General features: G+C 45.8%; 1 protein-coding gene and 1 long non-coding RNA gene across 24 annotated transcripts in view; one reads left to right on the top strand and one right to left on the bottom strand.

Annotated features, from left to right (window-relative positions):
* The window catches only part of LOC105744676 (uncharacterized), a 146,799-nt gene that overhangs the window by 69,278 nt on the left and 58,037 nt on the right, over nucleotides 1-19,484 (bottom strand). The gene's annotated exons all lie outside the window — the stretch shown is intronic.
* LOC111760255 (pleckstrin homology domain-containing family M member 1-like) overlaps nucleotides 1-19,484 on the top strand; it is a 70,024-nt gene that overhangs the window by 6,091 nt on the left and 44,449 nt on the right. For 14 of the 23 annotated variants that reach the window (XR_011646909.1, XR_011646908.1, XM_058284393.1 and 11 more), the window contains 2 exons: nucleotides 436-524; nucleotides 3,776-4,023. Coding sequence is in view for 18 of the 23 variants with exons in the window: in XM_058284393.1 (XP_058140376.1) it covers nucleotides 477-524; nucleotides 3,776-4,023 (296 nt within the window). In the remaining 5 variants the exon portion in view is untranslated. Of the gene's footprint in view, nucleotides 1-435; nucleotides 525-3,775; nucleotides 4,024-6,310; nucleotides 10,547-11,778; nucleotides 17,574-19,484 lie in introns of those variants that run through there. The other 9 variants (XM_071210715.1, XM_071210713.1, XM_071210712.1 and 6 more) reach the window with 6 other exon arrangements.

Genomic DNA, 19,484 nt, shown 5'->3' with positions numbered 1-19,484 from the left:
TCACAGGGCCTGTTGCAGAACCAGGGCCTGAAATGTGAATTCTGAGCCCCTGCTCCCTGGTGCCTGTGGATAGTTAGCTGCAGCATCTCCCCTGCACCCTCAGCTCATCTAAATAGGCCTTTCATTTCCCTCCCATTCCCTATTCCCACAGGGTTCTGGCTTTTTATGCCAGCACTTGATGTAGAGTAAAGGGCCTTTACCACCCACTCCTTGGGGCACATCCACCCATGCATCATAGGACTTCTTGCCTCCTGAGGTCTGAGCTCTCTGACTTTGTCCTTCTTTATAATCCACTCTCCAGGTTTTACTTTAGTATCCAAAAGGTCTTTAAGTTGCAGTTTTGGTAAGATCAGCCGACCTTCTGCTGCCTTTTGGGTGGGACTCTGGCTCAAGTTAAGTATGGAGCTTGCTCATCTGGCCTCATCTGTCTTGTAGGTGTCATGTGAATATCTGCGAGAGCTGCTGTGAGAGTGGAAATGCTCTCAGTGGTGGAGAATGGCCTGGACCCCCGGGCTGCCATCCCGGTAGGTGGGCAAGGGGGGATCCAGGGTAGAGAAGAGGTGCAGAGAGACAGCTCTTTTTCTGCCTTTGAAATGATTGGGCACTATTCAAAAAGAGAGGACTTAGACTGAGAAAAAGTTATAGCAGAAGTAGGCTCTGAGGAGATCCTACCCTTTCTCGGTCATCTTCTTGGTGATTGAATAAAGAATGGCAGGGGAAGGATAGAGAGATTGAGAAGTGACTGCTAAGGAGAAAGTGGTTTTCTTTTTGGAGTAATGAAAATGCTCTAAAATTAATTGCAGTGATGAATGCACAACTCTGATTATAACAAAGGCCACTGAATGTTCATTTTAGATAGATTGCATGGTATGTGAATATATCTCAATAAAATTACTTTTTTTAAAAAGGGCAATTTACAAAAAAAAATAGTGGGGATTTAAGATAGGCTACCTAGAGATCAGGGACTTCCATTTAGACTTTCAGCCCTCTGCCTTTAGGCCATGATTGGTCACACAGTTTGGCCGATACAATAACTTGGTTAGAAACAATTTCCCAAGCATTAGTTTTTATGTTTTGGTAATTTTTGTGCACTATGGAAGTAAAGTGGGCAGGCATATTACATGGCCAATAAACACATGAAAAGATGTTCAGCATCATTAGCGAGCAGGGAAAAGCAAATCAAAACCAGGGAGATACCACTTGGCACCCACTAAGATGGCAATAATTAAAAAGTCAGACAAATACAAGTATTGAGGATATAGAGAAATTGGAACCTTCAGACATTGCTGGTAGAAATGTTAAAACAGTGTAGTCACTTTGGAAAATAATTTGACAGTTCCTCAAAAATTTAAACGTAGAGTTACCATATGACTCAGCAATTCTACTCCTAGACATATACCCCAAAGAACTAAAACATGTCCACACAAAAACTTTTTTTATTCTTACATTTTTATTTATTTTATTTTATTTTATTTTTTTACACTTTTAAAAATTAATGTTAATAGATCACAAAGAATGTTCCATTAAAAAACATAAGAGGTTCCCGGTATAACCCACTCCCCACCCCTCACCCCCATCATTTTTGTAAATTGTATTTTTTTAAAGATATATACATCACAAAAAATGTTACATTAAAAAACATAAGAGGTTCCCATATACCCCCCAACCCCCCACCACTCCTCCCACACCAATAACCTCCCCCATCATTGTGGCACACTCATTGCATTCAGGGAACAAATTTTGTAGCACTGCTGCACCACATGAATAATAGTTTACCCTGTAGTTCACACTCTCCCCTAGTACATTCAATGGGTTATGGCAGGATATATTCCACACAAAAACTTGTACACAAATGTTCATAGCAGAATTATTCATAATAGCCGAAAAGACCATCAACTGAATGGGTAATATTCAACAGAATATTATTCAGTCCTAAAAAGAAATGAAGTTCTGATACATGCTACAAAGTGCATGAACCTTGCAAACGTCATGCTAAGTGAAAAAAGCCAGACTCAAATGGTCACATGTTGGATGATTCCATTGACATGAAATGTCTATATCAGGCAAATCCATTGAAACAGAAAGTAGATTAGTGGTGTTAGAGGCTGAGAGGAGGAGGGAATAAGGAGTGACTGCTAATGGATAAGGGGTTTCTTTCTGGAGTGATGAAAATATTCCAAACTTTGTCATGATGATTGCACAATTCTGTGAATATACTGAAAACCACAGAATTACACACTTTAAGTGGGTGTATTTTATGATATGTGAATTATATCTCACTAAAACTTATAAAAGACCATTTAACTTTTCAAAGAACATTAGCATTTACTGCTTCTACTAAAATCAAACTAAAAGGATAAAATATTTATCCATAATCCTATCACCTAACAAATCAAACCACATTTTGAGCAATTCTTTCTAGTCCTTTTCCAAAGGCTTATATAACTCTGACATACTTACAATTACAGCAGAGTACAGTTTTTTACTCTGTATTTTCAAAGGACTTTATGTCTATTTTACCATCATTTAACAAAGATTTATTGAGCCAGGCATAATGCTAAGTGTTGAGGACACAAAGAATGAAAAACTAGTATTGCCCTCAAGGCGCAATCCCCACCCCTTCCCAACTACTGTAGATCAGAAACTATTTCCATTTAACAAATGAGGAAATTTACTGTAGATATGAGGGTCTATTTCTGAGTTCTCCATTCAGTTCTATTGGTCAATGTGTCTGTCTTTATGCCAGTACCATGCTGTTTTGACCACTGTAACTAAGTAATATGCTTTAAAGTCAGGAAGTGAGAGTCCTCCAACTTTTTCTTCTTTGTTTAAGATCTTTGTGGCTATTTGGGGCCCCTTACCCTTTCAAACAAATTTGATCATTGGTTTTTCCACTTATGCAAAAAAGGCTGTTGGGATTTTAATTGGGATTGCATTGAATCTGTAAATCAGTTTGGGTAGAACTGACATCTTAACGATATATAGTTTTCCAATCCATGAACATGAAATGTTCTTCCATTTATTTAAGTCTTCTTCACTTTCTTTTAGCAATGTTTTCCAGTTTTCTGAATACAGGTCCTTTATATCCTTGGTTAAGTTTATTTCTAAATATTTGATTATTTTAGTAGCTATCAAATGAGGAAACTGAGACTCAGAGAGTTTAAGTGAAAGTCTGAGGTAACCCAGCCGGTTACTGACAAAGCTGGGACTGAATCTAGGCCTCTGACTCCCAGGTCTGGGATCTTTCTTAATGTAGACATGGCTTTTGTTTTCTTGATATCTTAATTGTTCTAGGGTAGTGTTCTTGATGCTCTGCATTGATTAGCTCATTGATTCTCTGAGGAAACCTTGATCACATCAGTAAGTGGAAAGCCCCACCTCTGTCCTAGATAGATTTACTGAAGCTCTCATATCTGTCCCAAAGCCTAGTCACTATGATAGTGCCACTATTTAAACATGAGATGCATATGGCCATAAGTTGACTGAAATTCCATTTAAAAAACAAAAAGATACATAATGAAGGATATGCAAAAAAAAAATAGTAGCAGTAGTTATCTCTGGGTGATGTGTGTGATTTTCATTTTCTTCTCTATGCTTTTATCTTTAGTCTCTAGAATTAATATATGCTATTTTTGTAGAAGGAATATATAGATGCATACATTCATGTATGTACTCCTATGGCTGTGAATGTATTTCCCAACAAGCAAGAGTTAATTCCAGGGGGTCTCCATAGGATTTTTTCCTAAAGGACTTTCTTATATTTGGCATTGCCTAGGTCATCAAGAAGAAGCTGGTGGGATCAGTGAAGGCATTGCAAAAGCAGTATGTGTCCTTGGACACAGCGGTCACCAGTGAAGATGGAGATGCCAACATCATGTGCAGCGCCCTGGAGGCCATGTTTATCCATGCCTTGCACGCTAAGTACATCCATGCTGAGGCTGGAGGAAAGAGGAAGAAAACTACCCACCAGAAGCCTCTTTCTCAGCCTGTCTTCTGGCCCCTCCTGAAAGCCATCACGCACAAGTAAGATCAGCTAGAGGGGTTTCAGAATGTGGGACACTTAGCGCTTCTGATCAACATTGAGAGAAATGAGCCAAGATGCCATAGAGGTAGGGGGTAGACGGTGTCCTGTATAAGGGTGTATTCTTAGATCCAGCTTCCCAGCCAGAGCGTAATTAGATATTGAACCCCTCAGCCCTCAAGCAGTGACCTGGGGCTGCTTCAAGCCCCTGGGCCTGGTTACCTCTAGATGGAACAGCCTCTTCTGTTTACTTCAGGCTGGCATACAAATATTTTCTGTTTGTCACATGTGAAAAAGGTTGGGAAATATTGTTTTAGACAGGCAATTGGCAACCAGAGCCTATGTGCCAAATCTGGCCTACCGTCTGTTTTTGTAAATAAAGTTTTATTGGAATATAGCCACGCCCATTCACATAGATATTGTCTGTGTCTGCTTTTACCCCATCATGGCAGAATTGAGCAGTTGATTGTATGGCCTGCAAAGCCTAAAATATTTACTATCCAGCCCTTTACAGAAAACATTTGCCAGCCTTGTTTAGGATGTTTAAAAGTCTGTGTGCTAAATATTATTTTTATAACTAGGGATGGGATTTTTCAAAAGAGTAGAATCCAGATAGAATATCTGAATATTCACTGTTGAGACATTTGTCTTTTGGCCTTGCCCCTAATTGCCTGGGCCTTTGAGCAAGTATCTGGCACTGTGTCTCCAAGGGCTATTATTAAATGCCACTTTCAGCCTGAAGGCTCCATGTCAGACTCTGATCTTCCTTTTCATGTCTACTGCCACTGTCCTATCTCAGGTTCTTACCTTTCTATTGGCTGACAGTGGCTTTCTAAGTGTCCCCTTATCTCATTCTGTTCTGTCTTTCCTTAGGTCAGTCAGCCAGTCAGTACCTACTGAGCTTAATGGGAGCTCAGTCACTGAGTCCAGTAGAGTGTGGTCTGTTCTCCATGGAGGAGGCATGTACAAGGGACCATGACAGTTCAGAGGAGGGCATTTCCTTCAGCCCAAGGCATTCAAGAACTGAGTTTAGTAGCCTTAAGGTCTAATCTTAGTCTGAAAAATCTACACTGAAGTCTGTGTGGTTGGGGTTAAGTCACTTTCCTGCACAGAATCATGTACCAGGCTTCCAAAGGACAGCCCGCACAGCTGCTGCCAGCCCCCTCAAGTGTCTGAATTACTAGGTTGGGTTTGAGGGTCCCAGAATCTGATCAGGTTGTCCAGGTGATTCTGATGCACAGCTGGTTGTAGAGACCATTGCCCACTTGGCCTTATTGGTTTGCTACTCAAGACCTTCTTACCTGACTTTGCAACCAAATCACCTGCTCTCCCTCCACATGTTGTAATTGGACTGCTCAGCAATTGTCTGTTGTTTCCTTACACTTTATGCTTTTTCTGTCTGTCCCTTGTACCTTACATCTTGCCTCTTGGAAAATCCCAGGGCCCATCTCATATGCTGCCTTTTCTATGACATTTTCATACTCCAATCCTGAACTGATTCCCTCTACCCCCTGCCCCAGATCCACCAACAGTAAAAGTCACCTAACATGTGCCCTTGAATGGCAGTTTCTTGGAGTTAGGGCAGGGACCATGTCTTTACACTGTATCTTCATACCTCCAAGGACCTAGTACTTAGGTGCTCATCAAGCAGGTCTTAGGTAAACAGATGGATGTCAGGGGTCCATGATGTAATTATAATGAACATGGTATTTATCCTTCATAATACCAACCTCAAAAAGTTGGGGGTTTTGGCTTAGCTATTTCTAAATTCTCCTTGAAACACTATTACCCAGGAATTTTTTCATGTTTGTATATATTTGCCATCTTTATTATTGGTTCTTGCTAGTCAGTGGTTAAGAGACATGTCAGTAACATTTATGTAACCTAAGTATTTTTTTAAAAAAATAGGTGTAATATGGTGGCATTTTCAACCATTGGAATTGTCCTGAATGATGTTGCAGTGATGGATATAGGCCATTATATATCTTGTCATAACTTACAAAAATGGGTGGGAGAGGGTTTAAACTATAATGTAAACTATAATCCACATACTTAGTGGCAATGCTCCAATATGTGTTCATCAATTGTAACAAATATACCACACTAATGAAGGATGTTGTTAACGTGGGAAAGAGTGGGAGGGGTAGGGAGTGGGGCATATGGGAATCCCTTACATTTTTATGTAGCATTTATGCAATCTAAATATCTTTAAAAGAAGAAAAGAGAAGAGAAGACATATCAAGGATTTGTGATAGTTTCTTGAAACAAATCTGTTCTCCGCCTTCCCAGACATGTCATCTCAGAATTGGAGCACCTGATCTTTGTCGATACAGATGTGGGATGCTGTCGAGCCTGGCTCCGGCTGACCCTCAATGATGGCCTGATGGAATGCTACCTGAACCTGCTCCTTCAGGAGCAGGCCTGGCTGTGCGAATACTATCAGCCCACAGCCCTGCTTCAAGATGCAGAGGAGGGCGAGTTTCTCCTTAGCTTCCTGCAGGGGCTAACATCCTTGTCCTTCGAACTCTCCTACAAGTCCGCCATCTTAAACGAATGGACATTGACCCCATTGGCCCTCTCTGGGCTTTGCCCACTCTCTGAGCTAGACCCTCTTACTACCTCTGGTACAGAACTACAGCGGAAGGAGTCTGTGGATTCAATTTCCCATTCCTCAGGCTCAGAGGACATTGAAGTCCAGCACTCGGGTCATAAGATCAGGCGAAACAGGAAGCTCACTGCCTCCACCCTCAGCCTGGATACAGCCAGTTCATCCCAGCTGTCCTGCAGCTTGAACTCTACAGCAAAAGGGCTATCGAGTGTCTAAGAAAAAGGCCCAAATCTGCCTACCTAAGGTCAAATATCTAGGTTACAAAATAACACAGGGGCGCCGTGAATTGGGACTTGAAAGAAAGAAAGCAGTCTGTAGTCTGCCTGAGCCCAACACTCACCGGAAGCTGCAAGAGTTCCTTGGGGCAGCTGAATTCTGCCGCAATTGAATCTCCAATTTTGGGGTCCTCACGCGCCCTCTATATGAAGCCACAAAGGGGGGAGATAGAAATCCCCTGCTCTGGGAAAGCCCACAGAAAAATGCTTTCACTTCTCTCAAACAAGCTCTAATAGAAGCACCGAGTCTCGGACTTCCAAACCTCAGTAAGCCGTTCTACCTCTATGTTCACAACCGCCAAAGCATAGCAGTAGGAGTACTCACTCAATACCTCGGTTCCTGGCAAAGACCTGTAGTGTATCTATCCAAACAACTGGACACTGTAGCCCAGGAATGGCCCTCATGTTTACAAGCTGTAGCAGCTGCAGCCATGCTTACAGTAGAAGCTATAAAATTAACTCTTGGACAGCCTATTATTGTCCAGGTTCCACATGCAGTAGTCAAAATCTTAGAAGGCAAAGAAACACATTGGCTTACTAACAGCCGCCTGGTTAAATATCAGACCCTATTATGTGAAAATCCATCCATCCAGCTAGAACTTGTAAAAACCCTAAATCTAGCCACCCTGCTACCCGTAGAGCCAGGGGTTCCAGCCCATAACTGCCTGGAAACATTGCAAGAAGTATATTCCAGCCGGCCAAACCTCCAAGACCAGCCACTGGCAAATCCTGACATGGAGTTTTTTTTACAGATGGGAGTAGCTTTATGCAGGGCTGCAATCAGCGAGCAGGATATGCTGTAGTAACATCTGAGACCACAGTAGAGGCGCAGCGCCTCCCAAATAACACATCAGCATAGAAAGCTGAACACATTGCCCTCACCCGAGCCTTGCAAATTGCAGCCGGAGCCAAAGTTAACATCTACACAGACTCCAAATATGCCTTTCTTACCCTGCAAGCGCATGGAGCCTTATATAAACAAAAGGGACTCATTAACTCGGGAGGGAAGAGCATTAAATATGGCACACAGATTCTGGAGCTACTAGATGCAGTTTGGAAGCCTGCCAAAGTAGCTGTAATGCACTGTAAGGGACACCAGACCAGCCACAGCCCCATTGCCCAGGGAAATCGGAGGGCAGACGCTGAAGCAAAAAGAGTGGCGCTGGAGGGATCCCTATCTGAAAACCTGGCTGCTGCTCTCATTCCTCAACCCCTTAATTATCAGAACATCCAGTATACACTGCCTGCTCTCCCCCCGCAGCCTCTGAGTCACCGAGAGCCACAATATACTCAAGCTGAGAGAGAGTGGATACTCTCTGAGGGCGGGACACAAGGGGAAAATGGATGGTGGACATTGCCTGATCGCAGAATAATTGTGCCACAAATATTAGCAGCAACTGTAGTTCAAGACTACCATGAGAACACACACTTGGGAAAAACCCATTTTAAAGAAGTGTTAGAAAGATTCTTTTACATTCCAAGGCTAGTCACTATCACCCATGCTGTATGCCAACAGTGTGTGACATGTGCAAAGAATAACCCTCGCCAGGGGCCCACAACAGCCCCAGGGGTCCAGAGAATTGGTAGTATGCCCCTCGAAGATCTAGTAGTTGATTTCACTGAAATGCCACAATCTGGAGGCTATAAATATCTCATAGTCCTTGTTTGCATGTTTTCTGGCTGGGGAGAAGCCTTCCCCACTCGAACAGAAAAAGCTGAAGAAGTAGCCAAGGTTCTCCTCAGGGAAATCATCCCTCGCTATGGGCTACCACTCTCAATTGGCTGTAACAACGGACCTGCCTTGGTCTCTGAAATCACTCAAAAGATTGCAAAGGCACTGCACATCCAATGGAAACTGCACACCGCTTAACATCCTCAGAGCTCAGGAAAGGTAGAGCAAATGAACCATACAATAAAGACTTATATTGCCAAGATTTGCCAAGAAACTGGGCTAACATGGGTGCAGGTACTTCCAAGTGCTCTCCTACAAATTCGAGCCAGCCCAAGCCGAAAACTAAGCCTAACCCCTTATGAAATCCTCTTTGGGAGGCCTCCTCCCTTAATCAGAAATATAGAGGGGGATCTCAGAGAAAGAGGAAACTTATCAGTAGCTCAGCAGATGATAAGTTTAGGAAAAACCCTACATAACCTGCTCACTGGGTCCAAGAAAGGGCCCCCATTAGCTTAAGCAGCTCTGTACACCCGTACAAGCCAGGAGATGCAGTTTGGGTCAAGGACTGGAAGTCAGCTCCACTAACCCCTCAATGGTGAGGGCCCTATCTTGTCATTTTATCCACCCGCACTGCAGTTAAAGTAGCTAAAATCATCCCATGGATACACCATAGCTGAGTCAAGCAAGCTGCCCCAGAGTCCTGGACCTGTATTTCAGATACCCACAGCCCAACCAAACTCATCTTGCAAAAAAGGGGAACACCAAGCCCTGCTCCAGTCACACCCCGGAAGCTGACTAGTCCACACACGGCTGAAGATTGAGGAGGGAACACCGAGCCCTGCTCCAGTCACATCCTGGAAGCTGATTAATCTACGCACAGCCAAAGATTAAGAATCCAGTTTAATCTGTTGCAATGCCCCTTTGCCTATTTTTCCTACTTCTAGCCCTAACCTGGTCCCAGGTCGACACCACAGAATGTGAGCCGTGTATTCAAAAGGTGCGTACAGGGGCCCATGTCAACACCACATTAATATATCATAGTCATTACACCTGCAAGGGCCAAGGAACCACCTGTCAGTTTCAGGAAACCTCCTATAGTGTCTGTAATGCATCTGGCCAAATAACCTGCTATGACCCTAGACCTCCAACAGTCTCCCGTAAATGGGAAATAAGAGTGCTTAATCAAAATGGGAATGTACTTTCCTCCACCCCAGAACCAACGAGTGTCATGAGCCAGAACCAACGAGTGTCCCTCCTATTTGACGCATGTCAGGTTATAGACTCTGGGATACCATGGAACACAGATTGTGGAGGGCTCAGCTGGGAGCAAACGTATACTCATAGCAATAAGTACATGTGCGCTCCAGAAATGGGAAGTGCAGCCCAAGGGGGGAGCTTTTGGTGCAAATACATAGGTGCATACTACTGCCCCTACTAGTCTTGTGTCACCTGGGCCACCTGGAACACAGACATAGCTAAACAGACAGCTATCCTCACCAAGGGTATGGCCCCGGCTAACTGTCCACGTGGTCAGTGTAAACCTTTAAATCTCACCATCCTTAAACCTGAATCCTGGCAGACTCAGGGAGCCCAAATGGGCCTCCAAACTCAGGGTGCTTCATAAAATATTATAAAGAAGGGGGACCTGTGGGGAGCCGCCCGGAGCTACGTGCATTTGCAGTCTCCAGCAACATGGCAGTTTTCATAAGTACGCCTACTCCACCCCTGTGCTTCCGCCTTCTTCTTCCCCATTCCCCAGTTTCCCAGGCAAAAAGTGTCATGCCTGCGCAACAAGATGTTGAAGCCATGACCAGCATTGAAGACTCGCAACCTGTAGCAAGTGGTGTAACAGCATTTTATTGCCTTATATGGAAGAGCCGCTTCATCAGCCTATCACCCCCCGCTAAGTACCCTCCCCTTAGTATATATTCTGATGCTTCTACCCTCAATAAACGGAGACTTGATCAGAATCCTGTCTTGTCTCCGTTTTTCTCGCCTCTTGTCCCCCAATTCCCACTCCCTCTTTCAGGTGCGGGTTCGTTTGACCTGCGGGCCGGGTCACCCATAGCCCACATCAGTGGTAGTATTTAAAAAAAAAGTATTTGCTGATTTTATCATCCTAAGTGTCTTCTCCCTATGCATATGGAAGGTAGACCTCTGTAAAGTGGGGTTAACCTTTTCTAGATGAATGGCTGTGTTAAGCAAAGGTGGGATTGGGGAAGTTTTCCTTTGCCAATGTAAAATGCTATGCTCTCTCCCAGACTCAACTGCCCATCTCCCAAAATCATCCCTACAGAAATTTTGGAGTCATCACTAATTAGTGGTAGCCCATAGAGGGGATTAATAATCAAATGAGGGAAACGGACTTGGCCCAGTGCTTAGGGCATCCGTCTACCACATGCGAGTTCCGCGGTTCAAAGCCCGAGCCTCCTTGACCTGTGTGGAGCTGGCCCATGCGCAGTGCTGATGCGCACATGGAGGGCCCTGCCACACAGGGGTGTCCCCCACGTAGGGGAGCCCCACGCGCAAAGAGTGCGCCCGTGAGGAGAGCCACCCAGCGGGAAAGAAAGTGCAGCCTGCAGCAAATAGACACCGACAATCCGCGGGGGGCGGGGGGGGGGGGGTGCGCGGATTAAAAATAAAGAAATAAATCTTTAAATATATATATATAATGAGGAATAAAGAGAATACTGAGAAATGGCTACATTAAAGGGTGCTCATTTTGCAGGTCAGTTACTTTCCTTGGAAGCAGTATAGCCAAGGGGAGGAAGACGGTCTTTTGGATTTCAGCTTGGAGGAAAAAGAGTTCAGGCTGCGGGAAATAGACTAGTGGTTTTGAATATCCAAAGAGTCTGTGTTCTGTTGCTTCCTTGGCAAGCACTGCCTCCCTCCCTGCCCATGCTACTCGAGGTAGAATTGGGGTGTTGGAGGGGGAACCAGGGTCTGGCTCAAATCCTGCCTCACTGTGGAGACAAGACATGGCAGCCGGCAACTCCACTTTGGGGAAGGGAGTCTTAAGCCATAGTGCTTCTGGGACAAGGGCTCACCCTGGTGTGGTGGAGCGATCACAGGCCAAGCTAAATAAAGCTGGCGTAAACAAAGGCAATGTAAACAAAGGTGACGTAAATAAAGGGCGGGTCGTGAGGTGGGGGAGGGGCACGTGGTTACTAAGGTGTGCGCGCTTCAGGCTGCCAGAACCGCGCTTCAGGCTGCCAGAACCGATCGGTTCCCGCTCGCTGCGCGGCGCCGGCACCCCACTGTCGTGGGTCGCTGGACCCTTGAGCATCCGCACGTCATGTCCCGACTGCGCCTAGGGGCCCCACAGCTCCTTCTCGCACTGCATCCGCTGTGGCTGCTGGTTTCAGCAGCTCAGCCTCCATTGTCATCCCTGGACCCAATCCAGGTGATCTCCCACCCTCCCGGGCCCACTGAGGCCGGATCTACTCCCTTCTCCAGTCTCCCCGCTGAACCACCCCATGCGCTTACACCCCAACCTGAGCCAGGAGGATTTGACTACTTGGGATCCTCGGCTCCCGCCCCCATGTTGGCCCGACCTCAGCAGTTCACTGAAACGTTGGTTCCACTCTTGGACACAGAGCTGCCTGCAGGGCCTGATCAGTTTGCTCTTCCACTTCTGGATCTGAATGATAACCTAAGTCGGCATCAAAAGCTCCTGGAGGCAGATCCAACACTCGATTGGATTCAGAATCAGGCCCTAGCTATGCCTCCTCAACTCAAAAGTAGGAGACACACTGCAGCTTTGAATCGGGCTGAAGATAACCAGTCATTTGAAATACTTGTTCCACCTTTAGAGGACAGTCCGAGTTCAAAATCAGCTAAGTTTATTGCTTCACCCTCAAACCTGAAGAAAGATCTAGCTCACCATCGTCAGCTTCCTAAGATTGGAAATTCAGATCAATTAGCAAAAACTCTTCAAGATCAACCCTATGACTCTGATCTTCTAGATCCAAGTCTGGACATATTTTATCCTCCAGACGGCCTACCTCTGGACTTCCTAGAGAACTTAGATGAGCTTTCAGAGTCCCCTGAGGAGGCTGAACTTTCCCCACATGAGTGGGAAATCCAAACTCAGCATCTAGAGCCTGCTGAGGAGCTAGAACAATCTCAAACCCAACAGGAAGCCCCAGCTGAGCATCCAGAGCCCCCTGAGAAAGCAGAACCATCTCCAGCCCAGCAGGAGAACCCAGCCCAGTCCTCAGACACCCTTGAGGGGGCTGAACTTCCTGCAGGCCAGCTGGAGGCCCCAGCACAGCCCTCAGAGGCCCCTGAGGAGGCTGAACTTCCTCCAGTCCAGCCATATGACCCAGCACAACCCTCAGAGGCACACGAGGAGGCTGAACCTCTTCCATTCCAGCCGGAGGCCCCAGCTGAGCCTCCAGAGCCTGAAAGGGAGGCTGCACGTCAACCTCCAGGGAATCTTGTGGTGACTGTTAAACATCCAGATCTGGGTGAAGCTCATTTTTCAAACTTTCCCAATGTCACACTCAAACCTGTAGATCTACAGCTTACCGTAACTCCAGAAGCCACTAGTGCTGGAACTTCAAGAGAGCAGGAGGTCCCAGCTCAGCATCCAGAGCTCGCTTATGAGGGTGAACCTTCTCCAGGCCAGCAAGAAGGCCCAGCTCAACTTCCAGGGCCCTCTGAGGAGGTGGAAACTTCTCCAGCCCAACCAGAAGCCCCAGCTCAACGATCCGAGCCGTCTGAACAGGTGGAACCTTCTCCAGTAGAGCAGGAAGCATCAGCTCAGCCACTGGAACCTGCTGAACAGGTTGAAAGTGCTCCAGGTCAGCAAGAGGCCTCAGCTCAGTCTCTGCAGCTACCTGAAGAAGTTGAACCTTCTCCATTTGAGCAGGACAGTACAGGTCCAGAGCCCTCTATGGGGGTTATAACTCAAACTCCAGCTCCAGGCCAGGGCCCAGCTCATTACTCAAACTTGCCAAGTGATACACTTGGAACTGGCGATCTACAGGTTACCATAACTCCAGAGCCCACTGAAGACGCTGAACCTTCTCTAAGCCAGCAGGAGACCCTGGGTCAACCACCAACACCCCCTGAAGAAGCAGAACCTTCTCCAATCCTACAGGAAGGCCCACCTCAACCTCTAGAGCACTCAGAAGAAGCTGGACTTTCTCTAGACCAGCAGGAAGTCCCAGCTCACCCTGCAGATACCTCTGAGGAAACTGAACCTTCTACAACCCAGCAGGAGACCTCAGGGCTTCCAACTCTCCCTCCACCCTCTCCACATCAACAGGAGGAGCCAGTTCAGCTTCCAGAGCCTACAGGGGAATTGGAGCTATCACCAATGCAGGAAGTGGCTCCAGTTCAGCCTCCAAAACCTGCTGCAGAAGCTGAATATCCACCAATCCAGCAGGATTCCACAATTCAGCCTACAAAACACAATGAGATGCTCAGCCCTTCTGCAGGCCAGCCAGAGTCCCCATTTCAGCCACCACTGGCCCCTAATGAGGTTGCAGCTCACCCTGCAGTGCATGATGAGATGACAGTTTACCCTCCAGGTCTGCATCAGCCTCAGCATGTAAACTTGCCCCATGTTACACTTAAGCCTGTGGATCTGATACTTACGATAACTCCTGAACCCACTACAGAGGTTGTATCACCCATGGCCCAGCAGGAAGCACCAGCTCAGCCACCAGAGCCTCCGAAGGAGAGTGCACCTTCTACAGTACAACAAGTGGCCCCAGGTTACCCTCCAGAGCCCCCTGAGACAGTAGAACCACCTACAGTACAACAGGTGACACCAGCTCAGTCCCCAGTTCCCCTCAAGGAAGATGAATTTTTGCCTGTCCAGCAAGAGGCTCAAACCTCACCTCTGGAGCCCACTAAGGAAGAGGAACCTTTTCCAAACCAACAGGAGTCTCAGGCTCAGCGTCCAACACCCCCTAAGCAAGTTGAACCATCTCCAACCCAGCAGGAGTCTTCAGTTTATGCTCCAGAGCCCACTGAGGTTGAAAGTTCTCCAGCCCAGGTTGAGACTCCAACTCAACCTCCAGAGCCTCATGAGGTGGAAATGTTACCTCCAGGTCACATTCAAGCTCAGCATCCAGTATTCTCCAATGTCACAGTTAAACCAGTGGATCTGCAACTTACCATAACACCAGCTCAGTCTCCAGAGCCCCCTGAGGAGTTTGAGCCATCTCCAGTCCAGCAGGTAGTACCAGCTCAGTCTCTGGAGCTGCCTAAGGAGATGGCACCTTCCCCAACTCAGCAGGTCCCTCAGGAGTCTCAGGATCACTCCCCAGAGCCACAAAAGGATCAGGTGGTGACTCTTCAGCCTCCTGGCCAGGATGAAGCTCAACATTCAAACTTACCCAGTGTCACCCTTAAACCTGTGGATCTGCAGGTTACAATAACTCCAGAGCCTACTGAGGAAGGTGGGCCTTCTCCAGTCCAACATGTGACTCCACCTGTTCCTCCAGAGCTCTCTGAGGTGGCAAAACCTTCCGCAACCCAGCAGGAGTCTCTATCTCTGCCTACAGAAATGTCCACAGAGATTGGACCTTCTCCAGTCCAGCAGGAGTCTCCAGTTCAGTTTCCAGAGCCTGCTACACACAGTATAGCTCAAGCCCCAGTGCATCAAGAGGTGACAATTTCACCTCAAAGTCAGGATGAGGCTCAGCATCCAGTCACAGTTAAACCTGTGGCTCTGGAGCTTACCATAATTCCTGAGCCTGCTAAAGAGATTGAATTTTCTCCAGTTCAGCAAATTGCCCCTGCTCAGACTCCAGAACCCCTGAAGGAGAATAAAACTTCTCTGGTCCAGCAGAAAACCTCAGCTCCATTTCCAGAGCCCCCTAAGGAAGTAGAACCTTCTCCAGTCCTGCAGGAGGCCCCAGGTCACCTTCCAGAGCCCTCTGAGAAAGAGGAACCCTTTCCTGTCCAACAGTTGACCTCGGCTCAGCCTGCAGAGCCTTCTAAGGAGGTGGTATCTTCTCCAATTCAGCAGGAGACCCTAGCTCAGACTTCAGAGATTCCACAGAATGCGGAATCTTCTTCGTTCCAGCAGGTAACCCCAGCACCTCCTGCATATCCTCCTGAGGAAGTTATAACTTCAGAACCCACTAAGGAGGCTGGATACTCTACAGCCCCACAGAAAACTACAGTTCCTTCTTCAGAGCTTCCTGAGATGACTCTTCCACCTTCAGACCAGGTTCAAGCTCAGCATCCAAACCTGACAGAAGTCACACTCAAACCTGTGGATTTGGAGCTTTCCCTAACTCCAGAGACCAGTAAGGCAGTTGAATATTCTACAACCCTGCCCAAAACTACAGTTTCTTCTCCAAAGCCCCCTGAAGTGGCCCCTCCACCTTCAGATCAGGTTCAAGCTCAGCATCCAAACCTGACAGAATTCACACTCAAACCTGTGGATTTGGAGCTTTCCATAACTCCAGAGACCAGTAAAGCAGTTGAATATTCTACAACCCTGCACAAAACTACAGTTTCTTCTCCAAAGCCCCCTGAGGTGACCCCTCCACCTTCAGGCCAGGTTCAGGCTCAGCATGCAAACCTGACAGGAGTCACAGTTAAACATGTTGACCTGGAGCTTCCTGTAACTCCAGAACCCACTATGGAGGTTGCACCTTCTCCAACCAAGCAGGAGTCCCAAACTCAGCCTCTAGGACTTCCTAAGGAGACAGAAGCTCAACCTCCAGCTTTTCAGGAGCAGACAGTTCTGCCTACAAGTAAGGAGCAAGCTCAGCAATCAAGCTTGTCCAGTGTCACAGTTCAGCCTTTGGACCTGAAGCTTACCGTAAATCCAGAACCTACTACAGAAATTGAACATTCTACTGCCCTGGAGAAGACTACAGCTCCTCCAACACACCTTCAGGTGACATTTCCACCTTCAGATGAGATTCAGGTTCAGAATCCAAACCTGACTACAGTCACAGTTAAACCTGTGGATCTGCAACTTACCATAATTCCAGAACACAATACAGAGGTTGAACCTTCTCCAACCAAGCAGGAATCTTCAACTCAGCCTCCTGAGTCTCCTCAGTTGGTTATACCTCAACTTCCAATATATCACGAGGTTACAGTTCCACCTCCAGGTCAAAATCAATCTCAGCATTCAAATTTGCCCAATGTCACTGTTAAATCTGTGGACCTGGAGGTCACCATAACTTCGGAACCCACAAGTACAACTTCTTCTCCAGAGCTCCCTCAGGTTGCCCCTCCACTTCTAGATCTGATTCAGGCTCAGCATCCAAACCTGACAGAAGTCACTGTTAAACCTGGGAATCTGGAGCTTACCATAACTCCAGAACCCAATATGGAGGCTCAACCTCCTCCAACCAAGCAGGATCAAGTTCAGCATTCAAACCCACACTTGCCCAGTGTCACACTTAAACCGAAGGACCTGGAGGTCACTGTAACTCCAAACCCCATAATGGAGGTTGAACATTCCACTTCCCTGCCTGGGGTAGAACTTCCTCCTCCAAACCAGGTTCAGACTCTGCATCCAAACCCGACTATAGTTCAACCTTTGGATATAGAACATTCCATAACTCAGCACCCAAGGTCATCAGAAGCAGATACCGTCCCTCCATCTACTCTATATTCATCGGTGCATTCTACAAATTACCCCCCAGAACAGGCACGGACAGGTTTGCCTGTGCAACAGGAACAGAATTTTGCTGCAAATTACCCCCCAGAACAGGCAAGGACAGGTTTACCTGTGCAACAGGAACAGACTTTTGCTGCAAATTACCCCCCAGAACAAGCAAGGACAGGTTTACCTGTGCAACAGGAACAGACTGTTGTTGCAAATTACCCTCCAGATCAGGCACAGATGGGTTTAACTGTGCAACAGGAACAGAACGTCACCACGACCATCAACATATGCAAGCTCTGTATCTGCAAAGATGAGACACTGGACTGTTCTGGCTTGAGCCTACAGCAGAGGCTCCACAGAATCCCTGTGCTAGACCCCAGCACCTACAACGGCACCTTCACCATCTTGTAAGAATTGCCTTTCTTCTTCTGGCCTCTACAGTCTGCCTCTTAAGCACACACAGCAGCCTCTTCAAGGTTTTCTTGGGCCTGCTTCATCTCCCCAACATACACTGGCTTACTGTCTATTTTTATCTTTTCTTTGCAACTCTCCTTCTCACTATTGTGCCCCTTTGTCCAGCCTTGCAGTTGTGATTGCCTTTGTTCTTTTCCCTTACCCATATTATTTAGTCCCATCATTTCATGCCTTAATCTCTGCTCTACTCCCCTTTTTGCTCCATTCTCTTACAGAAGCATGTCCCTTTCCCCACCTCATTGCTGATGATACAACAAAGTGGTTAAGAGCAGAAATTCTGAAGTCAGGCTGCCTGGGTTTGAACCCAGCTCTGTCATTTATCAGCTTTGTAACCCTGGGCAAGTTATTTAATTCTGTGATGCAGTTTCCTTAGCTGCAAAGTGGAGGTTATAGTAGTTACTATCTCATAGGATCATTATATGATTTAAATGAGTTAGTACATGTAATACATCACATACCTAACATAAATGTGAATGTTAGCTATTATTAATATTCAATCACTCAGTAATGCTCAAACCTTGTCTTTGTCCCTGACTTTCTATATATAGCACCTGTTAGTGCCCAACCTAGGGCTAGGTACTGTAGGAGCCACAGGAGCATAAGACATTGTCTCAGGAACCTAAGAATGACAGGTGAGAAGAAACGGAATATGCATAAAAAGGGAAGTGATATACTAAAAGAGATGCAGACCATAGGTGCTGTAATTCACCAAAATCTGTCATCACCACAGTGTGCAGGTCTAATAAAACCCTGCATGTACAAGATGAAACCTTAGCTTGGGCTTAAAGAGTGGCTAAGATTTGTAAACAGAAAACTAGGGAGTATAACTAGGCTAAGGCTGAAGGGATGATCAGAATTTAGTAGACTAATCTGGCTGCAGTGTTGGGTTAGAAAGCAATGAAAGATAAGATTATGAAAAATATTGATTATCAGCTATAGGGGTTTGAATGTTATGCTACAAGATATGTAGAACTATTGAATGTTTCAAGTAAGAGAAATTATTAAAATAGGAAGATTATTTTAAAATCGATATATAGAGCAATCTAGAGAGAAGAAATCTTGATTTGGGAGACCAAGTAGAAAGTTCTAGCAAAAGCTAAGGGCAAATGAGAAGGGGATGGATTAAAGTGGTTGTGATAGGAATGAAAAGAAACTATAAAGCAGTACTATAAAGGGAGAATGGGCAGGGTTTGGTGATTGACTCTAGGAGTTGGGGACAGGGTAAACAGGAAGAAGAAAAATCAAATATGAAACAAAACAAAACAAAACAAATATGACTCCAGGGGATGATTAGGAGAATGATCATGAATCAGCAGATGGAAATATCGCTGTCAGGAAGGACAGCCAGTTTGAGGGACATGAGTTCAGCTTTTAGGCTTCTTTCATAGTTGAGCATAAAGCAATAGGAAGGCTCCTGATTGAGTGCAAATGTCCACTGGGCAGATGGGCAGACAAGTGTCTGTTTTGACTTACTTCTTTTTTAAAAAATTTTTTGAAATATATCACTCATATGTAAACAATGTATAATAATTGTGAATTTACAAACCAAACATATATAACATGACTTCTTTTTTTCTTTCTTTCTCCCTCTCCCTCTCCCTCTCCGTCTCCCTCTCCCTCTCCCTCTCTCTCTCTCTCTCTCTCTCTTTTCTTTCTTTCTTTCTTTCTTTCTTTCTTTCTTTCTTTCTTTCTTTCTTTCTTTCTTTCTTTCTTTCTTTCTTTCTTTCTTTCTTTCTTTCTTTCTTTCTCAAAGTGTGAACAGTGGGCACTTAGCCAAAGTTTTGGAGTTTCCTGGCATGTGGTTTCTTTATACTTATTTGTTGATAATGACAAAGGAGAAGAAA

Source organism: Dasypus novemcinctus, chromosome 21 (genome assembly GCF_030445035.2).
Source record: "Dasypus novemcinctus isolate mDasNov1 chromosome 21, mDasNov1.1.hap2, whole genome shotgun sequence".
In the NCBI taxonomy this organism is placed as follows: domain Eukaryota; kingdom Metazoa; phylum Chordata; class Mammalia; order Cingulata; family Dasypodidae; genus Dasypus; species Dasypus novemcinctus.
This window is presented reverse-complemented; position numbering and strand designations above follow the sequence as displayed.